Source organism: Bos grunniens, chromosome 16, assembly GCF_055505025.1.
Source record: "Bos grunniens cultivar Pamir isolate PY7600 chromosome 16, Bosgru_T2T1.0, whole genome shotgun sequence".
NCBI classification, from domain to species: Eukaryota; Metazoa; Chordata; class Mammalia; order Artiodactyla; family Bovidae; genus Bos; species Bos grunniens.
The window spans coordinates 35,433,808-35,454,761 of record NC_141180.1 but is presented as its reverse complement, the minus strand read 5'-3'; the positions used below and the strand labels follow the sequence as shown (position 1 = coordinate 35,454,761).

Below are 20,954 nucleotides of genomic sequence, written 5' to 3'. Positions count from 1 at the left end.
TCATTCTCTCAAGGTCCTGAACAAAAGGCAGAACTCTCAGTGCTTTTCCAGGGACATGACTGTCTGCCAGACAAGAAAAACAGTCACCATTTACCTGAGGCAATGGAAAGAAGTCAACCTCTTTTTCATCAGATTCTACTGCAAACTGGCATTTCATTGTAAACATAAGTCTCCTTCCACCCATATTATATTGTTCTGTAGGGGTTGTAGAATAAGTGTGGAAGCATATTCAAGGGGAAAGAGATATGCTGAATGAAAACAAGAGACACGGTTTGGAGATGTCCATTCCCCACCTGGGTCAACTTCCCCATGTCCCATGTGAGCAACTGTTTGATCCACCACATACTGGCCAGCTCTGCACAACTCATTTCCAAAAGACCATCTATTTAAGAAACTCAAAAGCCAAATCCTGAGTGTTTCAGTGACCATAAGGAAGCCAGTTCCCCAACATCTCCTCGGCTGAAGAACACTATTTTATACAGGGAGTGGGGTGTGAGGAAATCAGGGTCCTCAGGCAATGAGGAAGGGGAGTCAGGGTCTGTAAGGGAGGGGGTGAGCAGTAGGGAACGCCATTTCAGGACTTGGACCACATGCTACTCCTCTATCAGGGACACAGGCACCAGAGTTATGTTTATAAACACTTTATTCAGTTCATTATAGCGGGTGAGTTCCCAGCTAAACACACAGATACACAAGTGGGGTATTCCTGGGTTAATGCAGCAGCCAGTGGGTTACATGGGACCAAGCACCAAAGCTGCAGAATCAGACCTGGCAGAGACCTGAGACGAGGGTGGGCCACTGTCCAGACACTAACTGCTGTCCCCTTCTCCCAGCAGGGCACACCGCAAGGCACATCTTCAACTTCATACCATTGCACTGATGTCAGGGGAACAGATGTTAAAGAAGTGGAACCTGGGTCCTGATGCACCTTAACTGCTGTCGCTTTGTACGTCACCAAGTAGCATGTGAATGAGACTTTGTGAACATTCTGGTCACGGTGAGCCCCAGGGTGCTAAGACTTCTTTCCCCCTCGGTGCCTCCTTGCCTCTTTTCATTCCTACCTGACTTCTTGACCTTAAGCCACACACTCTGGTGTCCAAAGTCTCATGTACACAACAAAAGTCTCTCAGCTGACAACACCTCTGCCCAAAGCAGAGTCTCATGCAGAAAGTCTGTGACGTCAAAGAAGTGTCTCTTGTTAGCTGTCCCCTGGGAAGAGGGTCATCTACTCTGACCAATGCCTAGTAGAAAGTGAAATTTACAAGACAGATTTAGACAGTGGAATATGGATCACAATTAGAAACAAACTCCAAGAAGCTGTTGTCTATGGAGACTGGGCCAGAAAATGACCTGTCTACAGACAGTCTCAGGTGAAGGCTACAAAATTGCTGCTCACATATTATTAGAAACATACTGGAGCTTACAGCTGATCATCTGCAAACTGCTGAGTAAAACGCCTCCCACAGGTAGGAGACGGTCAGCATCGAGCTCAAATCTTCTCTAAACCTCAGGAAAAATGCTAGATCGGAAGGGCAGTTGCAAGACCTACACCCTTTCAAGGGCAAGAAAGGCCTGCCAGGATGTCAGAAGTTCACACACAACATTACAACTTTAATTCTGAAGGGCACCTTGAGTTCCACTGGTCACTTTTCTGAATTTATCTGGCAGGAACAAACTTGATGTCTGACTGGGATTTAACTTTTTGGCAAGATAGAAACTTTGGTCACAGCCATCGTTCTATAAAAATGTTTTAGAGAGGTTATTATTTCTGATCAAAACAGTATTTTTAGCAAGTGATACATAACAGTAACAAGAAAGTAAACATCTTCATATCTAATGTAAGAGCAAAAACTCTTTACCAGTATCTTATTTTAAAATACAGCAAAAGTCAGTAGTGTCTATAAACAGTAGAGAGTTCTGCTATAGGGAATCAGAAAAAGAGCAAAATAAGGCACAGATTTGTGTTAGGCAGTGGTGTTCTTTCTGGAAGGCACAAATTGGAATCTGATTACCCAGAGGTTTAAAATGAGGGTAATGTCATATGATGAGGACAGTTAACTTGGAACAAATTTCCTTAACTGCAGTCAATGGCAATTAACCAGACAACATTACTGCTAGGTTATAACACTCTGCAACCGAAGAAGTCCTCTCCATCAGCCCATTTGTAAATCTGAAAAGGCACTGTGCAAAACGGAGGCTGGGCTGACCACGCTTCTAGTTTGGAGTGCATATTACAAAACAAAGGCACGTCTCCTAGGAAACAAACTTTACAGTCACTAACAGAAAAATAATCATTTTAGACAGAACAGTAGGCGAGCTTGATAATATAGCAGGTTCTAAATCAAAAGTCTTGAAGAGGTTTCTTGAACAGCAGGCTGGAGTTTCACTGGTTCTTCAGGAAGATATACTCCACACTAACAAGCAGAGGAGATTTAAAAAAGGAGAGGGGAGCGGGGAGAATAGTTGTTTAGTCTTTCAGTGCAAACACAGAATAAACATCAAACACTACAGTCTAAGTGTGAACAGAAATTCAATTTCTGGCCAATTTCCTACTAGCAGCTTCTCTACATTTTGTGGAAGATTAGAGGAGGCTGCCAAAAAAAGGATCCAAGACACATTTCTTTAAATAGTTCTCATGTTCTGGGCTACTAATGGCAATGGGCTGTTCCGATACTGTCTACAGTAGTACTAATGGTTATAATAATAGTATTAATGATAGTGTGGGTGTATATTTGTTCCTTTATATAACTATTCTTATTATATGCCAGGCACCATCCTAAGCACATTTTATATATTAACAGCTTTGTCCTCATAATAAACATATGAGATAGGTAGTAGTTATTATTGTCCCCATTTTATAAATGAGGAAATTGAGGTTCAGAAATAAGAAATTACTTGTTGAAGGCCACACAGCTGGATGGTAGAGCAGAGTGGATCAGAAGTAGCCCATGCTCTTCATCACTAGGCTGTACTACTTCTCATGAAAGGAAATATCTGATGAAAGTTATACAGAGATCAAACTTATGGATCAGGACAATGTTTATGTTGAAAATCTCAGATTCAGCACTCAAGTATTTACAACACTTACTAACGAAAAGGAAAACCTTTGGGATACATTAACATCTCCAAGAGAACTTTTATTCTGAGCTGTTGTACATGGAGTCAAATGTGAACAGACAAGACTTTCTGCAATGAGTTTGGAGCAGGAGAACTCACCGACAATGATGATGATGATGATGACCACAACGGTGATTCCTATCGCCCACATCTGTAACCAAACATATGTCCACTTCACATTCAAACCCAGAGATTAACGTGCCAACTGAAGAGTATCATTTAGTATCATTCTAGTCACAGAAGGAGAAATTAAGGTGCCCACCCATCCCAAATAGTCATAATTATTAAGGCCTAAACTTAATGTCCTTATTAATGTTCAGATAGGTGCTAACACTCACTATCTGCTTTTTTATAACACGTTCAAATGATGTATGGTCCTAGATAGGCATCTGTCTGTGGATACACGGATTAAGCCTGTGTCAGGTATCAGAAAGTGTCACTCTTCAACCCAGGAAGGGATGTGACCGCGGCCCACTTCTTTGGCAACCACGTGAACTCTGCTTTGGGCCCTGCTCCTCACGTGGTGCTTCCTGCTTTTCTGTGGAGCATGCTGCAGCTCTCCAGCACCTCTTTCCTTTTACCCTGGAGCCATTTGCACCTGCATGCAAACTGACCTTCCTGTTCCAGCCCTCTCCTGTCTGTGTGCAGGGCTGGAAGGGGCTGCAGTCTGTGACTGATTCTGGACCTGCTTGTTTCTACAAACTTCTGAAGGTCAGCCACAAAGCATGGAGCATTCTCAATTGTGGGGGCAGAAAAAGGATATGTAGTCAGAGTTTTAGATTCAAAGTCAATGCAAATTTCTGTGTGGGAAGTCAGATTCATCTCTAAGGCTCATGAAAGTCCAGTATTTGTAGCCTTTGTCTACCCCAAGACAAGACGGTGACTTGATATAAAGACCAGTTAAAAGCGAAGTACCTTGCAATTCTTCCACCAGTATTTTCTCTTCAACTTGGCAGCACTTGTTTCAAATTGGGAGGCTCCTGCTTGTAGCGCATCTGCACGGTCATCCAACTCAGAGAGCTTCTGGTCTCTTTCCAACACTTTATCCACATTGACTCTCATGATGTCCACCACCTGATGAATATGATCACATTCAGGTACAAGTAAAGGAAAGAAAAACGCAACTCATCAACGAAGTTTACTGGCATTTTTTTTTTCCAGGTCAACTCTTTACTCTTTTGAGTCAAACTTTCAAAAAAGAAAAAAGGATTGACTGTTTCACAATAAAAACACTCAGCAAACTAGGACAGAAGGGAACTTCCTTAACATGTTACAGGGTATCTGTGGAAAAACCCACAGTTAACATCCATGCTCAGTGGTAAAAGACAAGGAGGCCCACCTTCAGTACTGCTGTTCAACACTGTACTGGAAGCTCTGGCCAGGTAGGAAAAAGAAATTAAAAAGCATCCAAATTAGAAAAGCTTCCTGGTGGCTTCCCTGGTAGCTCAGCTGGTAAAGAATCTGCGTGCAATGCAGGAGACCTGGGTTTGATCGCTGGGTTGGGAAGATCCTCTGAAAAAGGGAACGGCTACCCACCCCAGTATTCTGGCCTGGAGAATTCCAGGGACTCTATAGTCCATGGGGTCGCAAAGAGTTGTAAACGACTAAGCAACTTTCACTTTCCTTTCAAATTAGAAAAGAAGTAAAATAATCGCTGTTTGTAGATGATTCCACGTACAGAAAATCCCAAAGAATCTACCAAAAAACCCTACTAGAGTTAGTAAACAAACCCAGTAAAGTTTTAGGGTACAAGATCAACAGCCATAAATTAGTGTGCTTCCATAACTAGCAATGAAAAGGAAATTAAGAAAACAATTCCATACAATAGCACCCCCAAAAATAAAATACCCAGGGATAAATTAAACCAAGGAGGCCAAAGACTTGCATGCTGAAAACTACAAAACACTGCTGAAAGGAATTAGACCTAATGAAATGGGAAGACATCCCACATTCATAGGTTGAAAGACTTAATTAACAGTGTTAAGATGGCAAAACTCCCCCTAGTGATGTACACATGTATAGATTCAATTCAATCTCTATCAAAATTCCAATGGCTTTTTTTTTGCCTAAATGGAAAAACTAGTCCTCAAATTCATATAGAATTCCAAGGGGCCTTGAACACTCGACACAATATTGAAGAAGAAAAACAAAACTGGAGGAGTCACACTTTTGAGCTTCAAAACTTGGTGCTTAGATAGCCACATGCGAAAGAATGAAATTGGACCCTTACCTTACCTCACGTGCACAAATTAACTCAAAAAGGATCAATGACCCAAATACAGAGCTGAAAACTATAAAACTCTTAGAAGAAAACATAACTCTTTACAACTTTGGCTTTGGCTATAGATTTGACCCCAAAAGCAAGAGCAACAAGAGAAAAAAACAGATAATCTGGATTTCATAAAAATTAAAGTCTTTTGTGCTTCAAAAGACTATCAGGGATATGAAAAGCCAATCCACAGAATGGCAGAAAATATTTGAAAATCATATATCTGACAAAGATTTAACATCCAGAATATACAAAGAACTCTTTGTTAACCAACATTAAAAACAGACTACCCAGTTAAAAAACTAGTAATGGTCTTGAACAGACATTTCTACAAAGAATTTATACAAACAGTCAACAACCACATGAGAAGATATTCAGCATCTCTGGTCAATAGGAAATGCAAATTAAAACCACAAAGAGTTACTAATCCATACTCATTAGGATCAGTTCAGGATGGCTATAATCAAAACAGTAGAAAATAACAAGTGTTGATGATAACGTGGAAAAACAGGAACTCTTGGACATGGCTAGTGGAAAGGCAAAATAGTGTAGCCACTGTGGAAAAGCTTGAAAGTTCCTCAAAAAGTTAAATATAGCATTACTATGGCGATGGTTTAGTCACTAAGTCATGTCGACCCTTGCGACCCCATGGACTATAGGTTGCCAGGCTCCTCTGTCCATGAATTTCCCAGGCAAGAATACTGGAGTCGGTTGCCATTCCTTCTCTAGGGGATCTTCCCTACTGAAGGATTGAACCTGCATCTCCTGAATTGCAGGTAATCTCCTCCATTGCAGGCAGATTCTTTACCACTGAGCCACCAGGGAAGCCCTTAGATACATAACCAAGAGAAATGAAAACAGATGTCCACATAGAAGCTCACATGAAAATGTTTATAGTAACACGATTCATAACAGCCAAAAGGGAAAAACAACTCAAAAATCTACCAACAGATGAATGGATAAACAAACTGAGGTATCCATCTGCAATGGAATACTATGCAGCTACAAAAAGGAATGATGCACCGACAGACGCCACAACTAGGATGAATGTCGAACAAATGATGTGAAGTTAAAGAAGCCTGACACAAAGGCCGCGCATTGTATTATCCCTTTCATATGATACATCCAGCAGAGGCAAAACCACAGAAACAGAAAGTCAATTAGAGGCTACCATTCTGGAGAAAGAGGGAATGGGAAGTGATTACTAAATGCCTACAAGGTGTTCTTCAGGTGATGAAAAAACTGGAACTAGACAAAAGGAATGGCTGCAGGGCATTGTGAATACACCAAATACCACTGAATTATACACTTTAAGGTGGTTATGCAAATTTCCACTTCAGTTAAAAAAAAACTCTCTTTGGTAAAGGAAAAGTACCAAAGGGAGGGAGGAGATCTGTGTCTACCTCTGGCTAATTCATGTTGAGGACTGACAGAAAACAGCAAAATTCTGTAAAGCAATTATCCTTCAATAAAAAATAAATTAATTTAAAAAATGTAAAAAAAAAAAAAAAAAAAAGGACCCAATTTGAGTTTGTAAGTAAATAGAAGTTTCATGGAAGATGGAATTAGAACGGGTTTCTTAGCATGAAAATGTAAACAATTCAGAATTTAGTTCATAAACCAAACCATCGGACCAAAATATTGCCATAGGATTTAACAATGGTATCTAACATTAGTTTAACTCTGCTTTTTAAGATAGCCTAATGCAGAAAGACCAACACAGCCTTGCTTAGCTATGATGGCTTTTGAAAGAGAAGGTTAAAGTGAAGGTGCTCAGTCGTGTCCGACTCTTTGCAACCCCGTGGACTGTAGCCCACCAGGCTCCTCCGCCCATGGGATTCTCCAGGCAAGAATACTGGAGTGGGTTGCCATTTCCTTCTCCAGGGGATCTTCCCAACCCAGGGATCGAACCCAGGTCTCCCACATTGCAGGCAGACGCTTTAACCTCTGAGCCACCAGGGAAATACGAGCCTCAATTTCTCAAATAGTCTTCCATTGTAGGTCTGCGTGTATAGGGCAGAAGAAAAGACGCTCTGAGGGCCTCCCAACCTAACATTTCTACAAACATAGATCTGCTGGGTTAGAGCAGTTTTCCAGCACCTGCCTCTTGCACAGTACTGGATGGCAATTGACAGAGATTTGCTGGGCTGGGTAACTGGTAAAAAGCATCCTGATGAAAAATCTGGTCAGAAGGATTCATCCTGGCTTCTGCAATCTACAGACCTCATCCTTAAGATTTTATTCTTTTATAAAGCAGTTCTTTTTTCTTCTCTAATGTTTAATTTATTGTGGCAAAATATACATCACCAAGTGATTCTTGGGAGGGATGTCCTCAGGGAGAAGAGCCTGTACTTTAGGTGTGTGATTTGGTTAAAGGAAAACAAGCTTGAAACCAGGAGGATGTGACTTCTCAGAAGCTTAGAAAAGGGGTCCCAAACCAGTAGGGGACAAATTTTTGTTACAGTTAGGATAGTCCAAATTTACTTTACGTTCACACTTCTATGATACTTTTCCTAAACAGAATTATTCCCAGAGTGTTCTCATGCTGGCTTGTAATTCAGGTTTTCCACATTTCAGAGCAATACCTCATCCACTTGATTTTGTGTCTGCTGAAGTCTTCTACTACTGCCAGCGGCAGCGCTTGAACCTGCAGGTGCATTTGTAGTCCTGAAACATGTAAAGACACAGGCAAGAGTAAGTTAGGATTCCAAACACATTTCTGTTAAGTATGCGGATATTTTCCAGGACCCTCAGTTAGAAATTTCAGAACTAAAGCAGAAAATGAACATCTTTTCTGCAGCAATGAACAAAGGTTCTAAAGACATCTCTTCTAATTCCTCTAAAATTTCAAAGATTCACCCACATGTTAAAAGTGACTGAGGTCTAAAGTGAAGGTTTGATAGGCTCTCCTTTGTATCACTGAAGCATCTGATCCTCACATGAAAGTCAAAGTGTTAGACATTCAGTGACCCCATGCACTATAGCCCACCAGGCTCCTGAGTCCATGGGATTCTCCAGACAAGAATACTAGAGTGAACTGCCATTTCTTCCTCCAAAGGATCTTCCTGACCCAGGGATCAAACCCAGGTCTCCTGCATGGCAGGCAGATTCTTTATCATCTGAGCCACCCGGGAAGCCTGATCCTAAGATAGGTAGATGCTATGTTCCCATTTTTTTTTTATTACTTGTTTTAAGGTATACAGCTACTTAAATGCACTCAGTACTCTTCTGATCTTTTCACTGTGGCAAGAACTGTCTTCAGAGTGGTGAACAACTACAGAACACCCTTTTTCCAGTACAGAGAAATAGACTCACTTAGAGAAACAGAGTGAGGAACACTAGGATGCAGGGAGTGGGGGTGGTGTGAGTGGCAAAGATAAGATGAAGCAAGGCTCCCTCTCTTGAAAGGTACTTCTTTTAACATCCTCATTGAATGCTTTACTTTTCCCCCAGACAGATCTTTTTTGAGCACTCTGGCTTGGAAGTCCTAATTGCTTCCATGACTTGGTTGGCAGTACTTTTGATTTTTCAGAGATACCTATATACAGTCTTGCCTACAGCCTTGCCTTATCCTACAGATCCTTCCTATGTCTTAGGTCTCTTCCCTGTGTCCTTCCTACAACACCCACTGATTCATTGATTCAACAGACAGTTAATTTTATACCTACCATGTGTCAAAGATAAGGGATGCAGCAGACCCCAGCAATGCCCTCAGAGTTTACTGTCTGATAGATAACAGCAAAGGGTCATGTACTATGCATTTGCTGCAAGCATTTTCTCATTTAGTCCTCAAAACTCTTTGAGGGGGCACTACTACTATTAACCTCATTTTACAGAAAACTAAAGGTTTAGAAAGTCGACACCACCGGCTGCACTGGAGCCTGTGTTAGACCAGGTTCTGTTTAATTCTACGATCTAGATTTTAACTGCTGCGATCATCTGGCACAGCAGCCTCAAGCAGGAACCCTCCAGAGGAGGGGTGACCCTAGTTCCGGGAGGAACCGTGGGAAAGCACCCATTCCTTTCTCTGTAGGACAGCGACGAGCAGGTTGAGGCGGGGGACAGCGGGTCTTTGTGATTCCTGACCCTTAGCGTTCTCTGAACTGTTACCACGGGAAATTCCTGTTTTCAAGGGCCACTACAAGAATGCTTCTGCTTAAAAGGAGAAGGCCCACAGCTCTGCGCCTGAGTCCACTCAAACCACAGGTGCTTCAAGACAGGGCGGAGGTCCTTCTTCCCCTTGCAACTTCCGGAATCCAGCCCAACACCAGGCGGGGAGCAGGCGCTCCAGGACGAGGGCTGCAGTCACAGCACCCCTCAGTGAACTTGGGGGGCAAGGTGGGAAAAACAGGACGGGGAGGGGAGGTCGGAGATGAAGCAGGGCTGGCGGTGAAATTCTCCCTACCTCTAGGAAACCCCGGCTGCCCCGCCCTCACCCGTTCCGCGTCCGCCCGACTGCCGTGGGGCCCTCAAGGGCGGCCGGCGGGGCCGCAGTGCCGAGCTGGCCCGTATGCAGCCCGCACTCCCGGGGGCCGCCGCCCACCCCTAGGCCTTGGGAGCCCCCGCGCATAGGCGCGCGGGGAGCGCCCGCGTCCGAGGGGCGGCGGGCGGGAACCGGGCCGGGCCGGGGTCCCAGCCGCGGGCCGAGGTCCCTCGGGCCCTCGGGCCCTCCGCGCCGCGTCCTGTCACTCACATTTTGGCGGCGGAAGCAGAGTCTCAGGATCGGCTGACTGGCGTTGCGGGACCGGAGGCCGGGGACCTGGGACCTGGGCGCGGTGCCGGCGGCGCAGGGGCGATGACGTCATCGGGAGGGGCTGACGGGGTGGGCCGGGCGCGCGAGGCCGCGAGGGTCGCGCCGGAAGGGGGCGGGGTGTGTCGAGGGCGGGCGGGTTGTGTCAGGGGCGGCCCACTTCCACCGAGCGCTGCGGCCGGTTGCTGGGCGACTGCCGGCTGTCACTGCCCGCGCCAGTGCTGACCTGGGGCACTTGAAAAGGCACCATGGAGATAAATGAGGGTGTGGGAGTTTTACGTTATTCTGGGCCCGTGAGTTATTCCTCTGACTGTGACAGCATCGGAGACAGCCCTTGGGCTTCTGCTTAAAGTTCCAGATTAATCCAGTGGTCCTGGAGACGCCACATTTTCGCAAGAAACTTGTTAAAATGGGAGGGGAGGTTCATTCATAGTATTTGTTACAGGCGTTGATTGGATTAGGCTTCCTTTTCGTGTGTTCATTTGTGACACAAATATCTGTCATTGCACAGATCTTAATATAATCTCTTTATGGAAATCTTGATATCAGGGACTGTACTTTCTACCTTTCTGTATGTATTTCGGGACACCAAGCACATAATAGGTCCTCAGCTTCTGAATTTCCGGTTGAGGCTGAGGCACAAATCTGAGTAGTGATTTACTATGCAAGGAATTTCAGTTGTACTAAAAGCGTTCCTACCAGCAAAGGCAACTCCAGAGTTAAACAGTACACCAGTAGGTCAACTGGCAGAATAGATGAAAAATGAAAAAAAAAATAACATCAAACTGTCTTTTCCGATTCCAAATGGGATTTGAAAAAGGAAATATTAGTGTATATTAGAATAAGAAAGAGAGTGTCACATAGGTGAAATTCGGATTGAGTTAAGTAGCTAACAACTTTCCAGGATTGGAGGAACAAATCATATGAACAAAGAACAGTGAACCTGGACACGATTTGAACAGACCAACCAAGGGGTGCAGGTTGGGGCACAGATGAAAACAAGACTTGAGTAGAGAGTGAAAATAAACAAGAAAGGAGAATATCATTTCAGTGCAGTGGGCTCTAGAAATCACTGAGGCTTCATGAAACTGGGTGATCTATCATGCAAAACTTGTCTGACAGCAGCTCCAGAATGGTTTAGATGGAAGAGGGACCACCAGGGACTTGAGTTTCTGCAGTGAAAGGGAAGGAGACTGATGCCAGGGTTCCAGAAAAGAAGGCTGGGCTTAGTAGTCAGCTGAAAGGTGCATTTTTAAAAAGTCAGAGGGCTTTAACTGAAAAGGTGAATTTCAATCCATGTTGTCTTTCCCGTAAGTGCACTTAGGCTGAGAGGTGCCTGAGAAGGTATCAATAACTCAAGGACAGTGAATATTGATAGATGTATACACATAATATACACATAATCTAAAGCTCTTTGAGATCCTCCTTGAATCCAATAGTGGACAAGCAAATGTTCTAGGAACAGTGGCTCTATTAAGGAATGTTCTCTTTCCTGGACAGATCTGAAACTATGTAGCATTCCATGTCAAAACACTGCATCAAGATAGAAGGAACTATTTGAAATGATTTTGTAAGGTTTAAAACCTGCTGATCACCTTGGATTTCAGTATCAGGTGAAGTTAAAGCAACACACACATAGTATGGGGAAATTTTCTTCATTTTTAATTTACAGCAGAAAGAATATAAAGCATTCAGAAAACATTTTCCATATTTTAAGGGCAATTCAAAACATTTTGCATGGTTTCCAGCAGCTGAGTTCTTCAACAGATCCATTGATTCAATGATGCTTTACATGCACAATTACAAAAATAAAACTTACAAAAAAGAAGACATCTAGACTAGTTTTACATGCAAGTCTCAGGGACCCCCCATTGGGCGCCAACTACTGTGTGGAACTGCCATAAGCGACCGTGCAGCCAGAGAGGGGTTCGAGTTATTGTCTCGATTTCGTTCACACAGTACAGCTGATTTCAAATGGGTAACAAGTGTAGCAATTAAATCATCAGGAGACAGAATAAGATTAGCTATTAATTTTATAATGAGATCCTACTCCTGGCACTTGGGAATTCAGATTATCCAAGAAAGCTGCGCTTACCTATCATCTTATATTCAAAAGTAAGATTCACAAACAAGAAAAAGCGGTCAGAAATGTTTCATTTCAGTGGAAGTGCATTTGTACCTCACCTGGGATTCACAGTTGTACTGGTAGATGACATTGGTAGGTTCTGAACCTACTTCTATCCTCTCCGTAAGAACGCTCCTATGTCAGTCTTTTATCTTCCAGATTATCTAGCTTACTCAGCTAATAATGTAGCATGTTGAGACATTAAAAAAAAAAAAAAGTGAGGGTTAAAGCAAATCCACTGAGGTCATTACTCCTGTCAGATCGGCTATTTGTGCCACAATGGAATAAACGTCCCTAAATTCAGTATTACTAAAGGATATTCTGAAAGAGCTGGCTTTCACATTCTCTTCCCATTTATGAATGCAATTGTGTGTTTGTAAATTACTCAGTGTCCTCCTGTAGGTCAAATTGTGGGAAAATAATGGGTATTTGGGGGAACTGCAACAGTTGCAACAAAACCCACACATTTAAAAACAAAATTGAGTCAGGTCAGTTTACAAATGTACAGGTGGCTGCTAGTGGTGGGGCTGTCACCGTTGTCAAAGCTGATCACAAGCAGTAAGACATATACTGTACAGTAATTCGAGGTTGGCAGTGAAAGGAAGTAATTAAAAAACAAGTACAATTATAGAAAAGGCACCAAGAGCACTGACCCCAGTTGTTACCACAATCTTTTTGTATCTACCTTCCTTCTAAGACACCAGTTTAAAAGCTGATTTGTGAATATTTTTAGGCTTCACAACAAGCCTTGAGTTTTCACTTACAGTTGGCAGCCAGAACCAAGGGAAAAAAAAACACCAAAACTATTCTCTCAGCTTTACACCAACTGATCCTGAAACTTAACCTGGGAATTTTAAACTGGCATCAGCAAGTGCGAACTTGATTCTCTCAATTTAACATTAGTAGTTGAATTGTTAAAAAGCATCAGATTTCTTTGGCTCCTCATTATGTGGAAATAGTAATATACCATGACATTCCTACGAGACCAGTTTGCATCCTTTTAATTTGTAGTTATTTTGTGTGCAATTTTTATTACATTTTCTGATTTCCAGCAGGAGATATGAAAACGTGAGATATTTTTCTATTTTTCATCCTATTTCTTTTGTCATGTTTTGACCATTCTAAGTGTTCTTTGTTGGAGTGAGTGGATGGTGTTAAGCTATATACTGATTCATCTTAATGATTATCTGTTTAGCAAAAGTAACTTAATTTTCTTAAGCGATATCAGCATTCACATTACTTGGCACCATTGGCAAAAAAACTTTTAAATAAAATAAAATAAACTCCTGGTAGCCAAAATTAAATGTAAACATATCCTTTTTTAAGTAATGTTACTCTGCCTTTTTTTCCTAAGTCTTAATACAGTAGCTCTTTTTTTTTTTTTTTTTTTGCAGTTTAGTCATGCTTTAGCAAAATGTTCTTCTAAAGAACATTTAAAATAAAGTACTCTTATAGTGAAATAAAGTTTTTTTTTTCATTTTACAGACCATAGCCACTAATGCTTTGCTTTTTTCATTTCTTTTTCTTGATTTCATGCACATATCTCTTTGTTTTAATATATACAATATATACAAACAATACATCCACATTTTTTTCTCGCTCATTCAGACAAAACTATACAAATAATTTTATCTTGCCATGTTATTGACCTTTGTGAATAAAATATTTAGCAATTAATATAATCCCTTTCAAATATTTTCTCACTTTCCATTTCTACCTTCTATATATACACAGAAACTGCTCAGGTTGGATGAGATATAGCCAAAAATATGGAATTTACTGGCCAGAACGCAGCACCACACTGATCTTTTAGGTGGCAAATGTCCAGGCAAGGTTCATGATTCCTTAGAATGACTACAGTTTCCAAGGCTACTAAAAAAAGCTACATGCTTTACCAACTCTTTAAGTAATTCTCATTGCACAAGAAAGTAAGGCAAAAAAATTAAAGTGCTGAACATGAGAAAAGGGATAAGATGATGACTCTCCTCGCAGGTTCTTGGGAGGTGGTGGGGACAAGAAAATAAATTTAAACTCTGTTCGCTGTTCCTCGTCACTTCCCATGCGTTACCCGTGTACCACGCACCCGCCCCCTCTGCAAACTTCCACAAAACACTAAAAACCTGCAGATTTTTAAAAGTTGCATTAAGTGTGCTGTAGAGATTGAAACGCAAACAGACAAACAAATTAAGATCAAATAAACACAGTGAAGGAAATGAGAACACACGGACCCAATAAAGATTTGTATGATCTAAGCCCTCCACTGAGAATCAATCCCCAAAATTCAGCTTCTTGGAAATAACTGACAGGTGCAGGAACAGCATTCTCTTCGTTGCTAGTGCATCCCCACCTTTTCTTATCTATATTTTTGGTATAAATATTTGTACAGTTCCACACGATGTTTGAATACAGCCCTATGTGAGAAGGAAGACGGCTTCTTCCTAAGAGGAGGAAAGCCTCTTTCGATTCCTCGTGGTGTCTTGTTTGCCCATGATCCAACAGAAGATTGAGTTCCAAGATGTCTTGCTGATCAAATTAAAAGTTGTCCATGAAAGTGCAAATGCAATGACCAAAACATTCCTGTTAAAATCCTGCAGCTGATCTCCCCAAAACTGCAGAGGGATTATGTGTATGTGTGTGTGTGTGTGTTTGTGTGTGTGTGTGTGTGTGCATGTGCGTGTTGTTGCATGTCTCTGCTAAAAACAGAAATGAAAACAGTCTGAAAAGCAGTGTCACATTGCTAAGGGATGCTGTTGTATGTCTTCAAGTTCCTTGGCCTTTTTCAATTCTTTCACTCTGGAAGAGAAACAAAACAAAATACCAGGTGATAACTATAGAGTGAAATTGTCACCAGATAAAGGAAAGGGTGTGGCCATTTCCCTAGGAAGTGAAAAGCCAAGACAAAAACCCCTCTGAGGACTGATGGCTAAGGAAACTCCTGTGAAATTGCTGGGGAAAATATTCAAGTGGAAGACTGCAGCCTTCCTGAAACTCTCCTCTATATCAAGAGCTCTAAACACAAAGCAAAACCAAAGTTGAAAGCATTAAATCAAGTCTAACAATAATGTGCTCCTTCTAGAAGTTAATTGGTCAAATAGCTCTTTTTAGCCTGGTCAACCCCCATGAATGCCCTGTGATTCCATAGGATGCAAGCTAGGGAGACTGCACACACGTTTGTTCATTAGCTTTTGATGTACCTAGGGCACGAGTTCTTGCTTTGCTCACAGACTCAAGATCCTGATCTATCTTGAACCTGATGGGCTCCCCTGCACAACTCTGATTTTGCCCAGGTATTGTTCAGTCTTTCTGATTTTCAGAATTGTTTACTTTCCTCCCATTCCACATTGGAGCTTTAAAAGATGTTTGGGTCACTTCCCCCGGTGCCCCTGGGCAGACAGCACCAGGGTGCAATACCAATAAGGTACTTCGTTCTGTTTATCAAATGTGTGGTGGTAAACAAATTTAAATTGCTATAAATAGTCAGGGAAAGTTCACAGCAAATTATTTGTTGCTGACTGCCTTCAGTTGAAATTTTTTAATATAAAAATTTGCCTTGGCTTTTGAATGAATATGGCCACCTGATGCATATGGGGACCTGGGAAAGTGGTTCTAAGCTAAAGAATATATTTCTCTTTATTGTCAGATAACTAAGAGCTTGCCTGACTATTGGATTGGTCAAAGGCAAGTGTGACTTTAGGGTCTAACTTCTGAAGTCAGTGTGCGCTGTGTTAAGTCATAGGTTGTTTGCAGCACTGCATGGCCTGTGGTAACATTTGTTTACTAAAAATGGGTGTGAGAGGATGATCTTAGCCACACAGAAGCAGCAGTTTCTCTAGACACATACACTCTACCTCAATAGTATGAAAAGAAAAAAAATTTGTTTACCCAATATGGTCCTGTACAGAGCTAATTCCCAAATACCGTTTTCTCATTCTCTAAGAGAAGGGCCTCTCCTGTTATCTTGAGTTATATGGGTAAGTTTAAATTTTATTTTAAGGCAACTGTTAGTTTCCTTTCTAGAGAATGCTCAAGTGGAAAGAAAACATTTTGAAAAACCAGTAATAAGTTATGGCTCTACTGAGGTTGGCATTCAATGAAATGGCATGTGTGCTATAATAGCGATTGAAGAAAATTATATTTACCACCTCCAAGCAGAATCATTTCTGAGTATTCTGTCAAGTTGATATGATCTCTTCAAAGAGAAGATGCTCTCTTTCAGAAAAAAAGCTTTGTCATTTTATCATCACCAGAAAGAATTATAATGTTTGAAAACGTACTTCTTTGTCTGATTTATTTACTCAATATACCAAGCCCAGTTTGCTCAAACAGTGTATCTTCGAAACTATGAAAGCCTTCTTTCTTAACAGGTACACTTAGAATACCCTGCTGTATTCACAACTGCATCCAGGTATCATTTGAACTTTATGATTAAGTACATGACGGATTATTAAATTTTTGGGTACTCTGGGTCATACTGCAGTACAAAAATACACATCATTATAGGTCCCTAGTTTTGGACATGCATACTTGATAAATAAATGGCTTTTTAAAAATTGAAACATGCCATATTCTGTGTTCAATTTTTAAACATGCAGTATCTATACTAACAGTCCTCTGGCTTGAAGAATGCAAGGCATGCACCGATGCCACCTTTCCTTCTGGGCATGCAATGTACCCATACTTGTGCAGACCTCCTTGCCGAATTACCGCAAAATGTGCATGCTACTTCGGATACGACACCTGACTTCTGCACTAGCACAGGACTCATTCACAAATGTGCAACAGAAACTCCATCACTGGTGAGACTTCTAGGATTGAAAGAACCCTGAACTCAAAACCTGAGAGCATAAACACAAAGATCTCCATTCACAATTTCTCTAGTGGGAACAGGAAGGCTTTACAAATCTTTTTTTTTTTTTCCTTTAAGTAAAGTCTTCAAGTTTTTATATTTTTATTTTTTGGCCACACAGCCCAGCATGCGGGATCTAGGCTTCCTGACCAGGGATGGAACCCAGGTTCCCTGCAATGGAAATGCAGAGTCAGGCTCGGGTCTTTAGCCACTGGAGCACCAGGGAAGTCCCACTGTACAAACCTTAAGTTCATCATTGGGATGAACTAAAAAGGAACTGAATTATAGACCAGAAATGTTTTAGAACAAATGTTCACACCAAAAATCTGTAATCAGCTGGTCATGTGGGTATACTGCAAATTTTTTTTAAATGGTCACATTTGTTTCTGCGGCTTTTTTTTTTTTTTTGCTAGTTTCTTTTTGAGCTAATTAAAATGTCAACTAAGGTTTTAAAGTTACTATGTAAATATAGTGCTATGAAACTAGTGATGGCTTCACACACCATTAAGTTAAAGAGAGTTGCATGTCCACACACAGAATGACCACAATTATCAACTTAGGAAAAATGAGACACTCCTATTTCCAGATATATTTTCTAGGCTTTCCGAACTACTGAATTCCAATGGAGAATTAGTTTCACGGTACAGTTTTCACAGTCTGCTTGTGTTACAAATACAAAACATCAAAACGAATTAAATGGCGTAGGCATTTTTTAAAAGGAAATTGTTAAAGGAGAAATTAGCAAAAAAGGAAGAGAATGCACGTTCCAATAGCTTGATGAGATCCTTAGTGTGTTTTACCTTATTTAGTCCTCACAACCTCACCATCTTCTCCAATTTGTAAATAGAGAACCTGAGATTTGCAGAATTGAGCAGCCTGCCCAATTATATGTAATAGTTAACAAATGGCAGAATGGCGATTTGAAGCCAGATTTATCTGGCTTCACTCCTCCACTCTGATGCCTCGAGCAGTATCTCAGGGCAACAGCAACAAAGAATAAATGTTTAAACCCAATTCTTATTTGTCTTTTCCAAAGTCTGTACAGAAAACATGCATTTAGAAATTTCCTGGAGCATGGATGAGTACAATGTTGAAACTGATGACAACTCCCTTTTCTCAATTCTAAGATGCCATCCTTTATAAAACTATGTGTTGATTTTATTACAGTGTTTTAGAGTGAAAAATAGCTCCATGTAAAATGTACACATGGATCTGAAGCAGATCTGAAAAGTGAAAGGAATGGGTCTAAGAATCAGGGCAGCCGAGGACTGTTAGCTTCATTTACCAATTTCCTGAGCATGTTGATTGCTAACATGCCCCTAGAAGTGGCTTTTACAGTCTGCTCTACTGAGATCATAAATGGAGGTTTATGTGACTCAAGGATAGGTTATTAGGGTAAGACCGTGGTGCCTAATTTTTTGTTTTGTTTTGCTTTAAATCAAATGTCAATTGGATAAAGTATGTTTGAATGTTAGGCTGACTCCCCAAAATACCTGAAAACACTTATATTCACTGAAGTGAATGAGAACAACTTCTGATACAAGGATTTTTGTTAATAAATTCCAAGAGTTAGATGTTTCAAACCAGAGTATTTCAAATAGTCACAGAAATTTGTGTCTGCCTTGTCTCACTCATTCAAGACGTGAACTAAAAGGCACAGGTTAATTGAAAATACTTCTACCATGAAAAGGATGTACAATGAAAGTTTAACAGTTATTATTTCTGGGTGATATCCCTTGCTTATTTGTATTTCCAGAATGCACTACAACGAGTATGTGTTTCCTTCATAATAATGATCTCTGCTTGTCATTTTATAAAAAAACTTATAAGATATTTTTCTATCCATCAGTTACAACTACTGTGTCTTACAAACACTGTAGTCACATGACATTAAAGAACAACTGAACAATTCAGTGGAGGGAAAAGATCATTTTTATAGACCAAAACCAAAATCAATTGATGGAGCTAGTTTCATTGATCCTGCCTATATTATGAGCTTCTTTGCAGTGTGAAAACTTGGCAAATGAAGAGCAGAATTTTTGAAATTGGAAATATACTTGAAATTTCAATAACTGTAGTCATCACATCTACAGAACTGACAATACAGATTTCAAGTCATCACACCTACAGAACTGAGAATACAGATGTTCAAGTCATCACGTCTACAGAACTGAGAATACAGATGTCCAAGTCATCACATACAGAACTGAGAATACAGATGTCCAAGTTACCCCATCTACAGAACTGAGAATACAGATGTCCAAGTCACATCTACAGAACTGAGAATACAGATATCAAGTCATCACATAAAGAACTGAGAATATAGATGTCCAAGTCATCACGTCTATAGAACTAAGAATACAGACATCCAAGTCATCATGTCTACAGAACTGACAATACAGATATCCAAGTCATCACGTCTACAGAACTGAAACTGAGAATACAGATGTCCAAGTCATCACATACAGAATTGAGAATACATATGTCCAAGTCACCACATAACCAAGTCATCATGTCTACAGAACTGACAACACAGATGTTCAAGTCATCATGTCTACAGAACTAAGAATATAGATGTCCAAGTCACCCCACCTACAGAACTGAGAATACAGACGTCCAAGTCACCGCATCTACAGAAATGAGAATACAGATGTTCAAGTCATCACATCTACAGAACTGAGAATACAGATGTCCCAGTCATCACAAAAAGAACTGAGAATATAGATGTTCAAGTCATCACGTCTACAAAACTGACAATACAGATGTGCAAGTCATCACATCTACAGAACTGAGAATACAGATTTCCAAGTCATCACATCTACAGAACTGAGAATACAGATGTCCAAGTCACTGCATCTGCAGAACTGAGAATACAGATGTCCAAGTCACCACATAAGGAACTAAGAATACAGATGTCCAAGTCACCACATCTACAGAACTGAGAATACAGATGTCCAAGTAATCACATACAGAACTGAGAATACAGATGTCCAAGTCACGACAAATACAGAACTGAGAATACAGATGTCCAAGTCATCACGTCTACAGAACTGAGAATACAGATGTCCAAGTCATCACATACAGAACTGAGAAAACAGATGTCCAAGTCACCACAAATACAGAACTGAGAATACAGATGTCCAAGTCACTACATCTGCAGAACTGAGAATACAGATATCCAAATCACCACATCTGCAGAACTGAGAATACAGATGTCCAATAACCTTTGGTTACATTATATTACACAAACTCAACTAAGGGTTACTAAGTTTTGCGTTCTCTTAAAGAATTACAAGTGTTAGACTCATTCAGGTCGAGGAAAGAAATGAATTTAATAATCTCCATGTTAAAAAAAAAAAAACAAGGCCTGTGATAATTACACTTACTTCTAAATTTCCATGCATGGAAGACAAGCAAAGCAGTCTTCCTTGAGATTGTGAAGACAACCATATAGATAGAAACTGTAGCTTCTGCAGGTACAAGGAGATTGCTACTCTAAGGAGAGCTGCCAGGACCACGCATCTGAACTTTGCACCCATAACTTGGGAAATGGTCCTCGTGTTACTGGCTTGGACTTATACAGTAATTAGAAGAGTAAGACTTTGGCCTGTGATCATCCAGCTATTAAAATTAAAGACAACCCTGAGATTACCCCCCCAAACATTCTAGGCTGAAAATAATCACTTTAGGATATTGCTTCAGTCTCAACCCAAACTGCGTTGCGCTGTAATGCACTGAAGTGAGGAAGAAAAGCAATAGCACTGTAAGCCAGCAGAAGCCCAAGGGGTTTCTGTCCATCAGACGTCCCATGATCATTATGGATAAATGAAGTAGGCCTGCTTCAGAA

At 40.9% G+C, this 20,954-nt stretch overlaps 2 protein-coding genes across 7 annotated transcripts in view; both read right to left on the bottom strand.

Moving 5' to 3' along the window:
- Positions 1-625: 625 nt before the first annotated feature.
- VAMP3 (vesicle associated membrane protein 3) lies at positions 626-10,189 on the bottom strand. The gene is made up of 5 exons (XM_086344283.1): positions 10,080-10,189; positions 7,972-8,053; positions 4,033-4,191; positions 3,217-3,268; positions 626-2,414 (listed from the first exon to the last, which is right to left on the bottom strand). Coding segments are annotated over exons 1-5 (315 nt in total). The 5' UTR covers positions 10,082-10,189; the 3' UTR covers positions 626-2,394.
- A 1,586-nt stretch (positions 10,190-11,775) lies between these two features.
- CAMTA1 (calmodulin binding transcription activator 1) overlaps positions 11,776-20,954 on the bottom strand; it is a 967,475-nt gene continuing 958,296 nt past the window's right edge. For all 6 annotated transcript variants that reach the window (XM_086344277.1, XM_086344278.1, XM_086344274.1 and 3 more), the window contains one exon: positions 11,776-15,054. In XM_086344277.1, coding sequence (XP_086200403.1) covers positions 14,991-15,054 — 64 coding nt within the window. In that variant the 3' untranslated portion in view covers positions 11,776-14,990. The remainder of the gene's footprint in view (positions 15,055-20,954) is intronic.

Coding starts and splice junctions, on each gene's coding strand:
- VAMP3 (XM_086344283.1), bottom strand. Junction 3,269..4,032: donor ACTGGTGGAAGAATTGCAAG/GTACTTCGCTTT, acceptor GTTTGGTTACAG/ATGTGGGCGATAGGAATCAC. Junction 2,415..3,216: donor CATCATCATCATCATTGTCG/GTGAGTTCTCCT, acceptor TCTGCTTGTTAG/TGTGGAGTATATCTTCCTGA.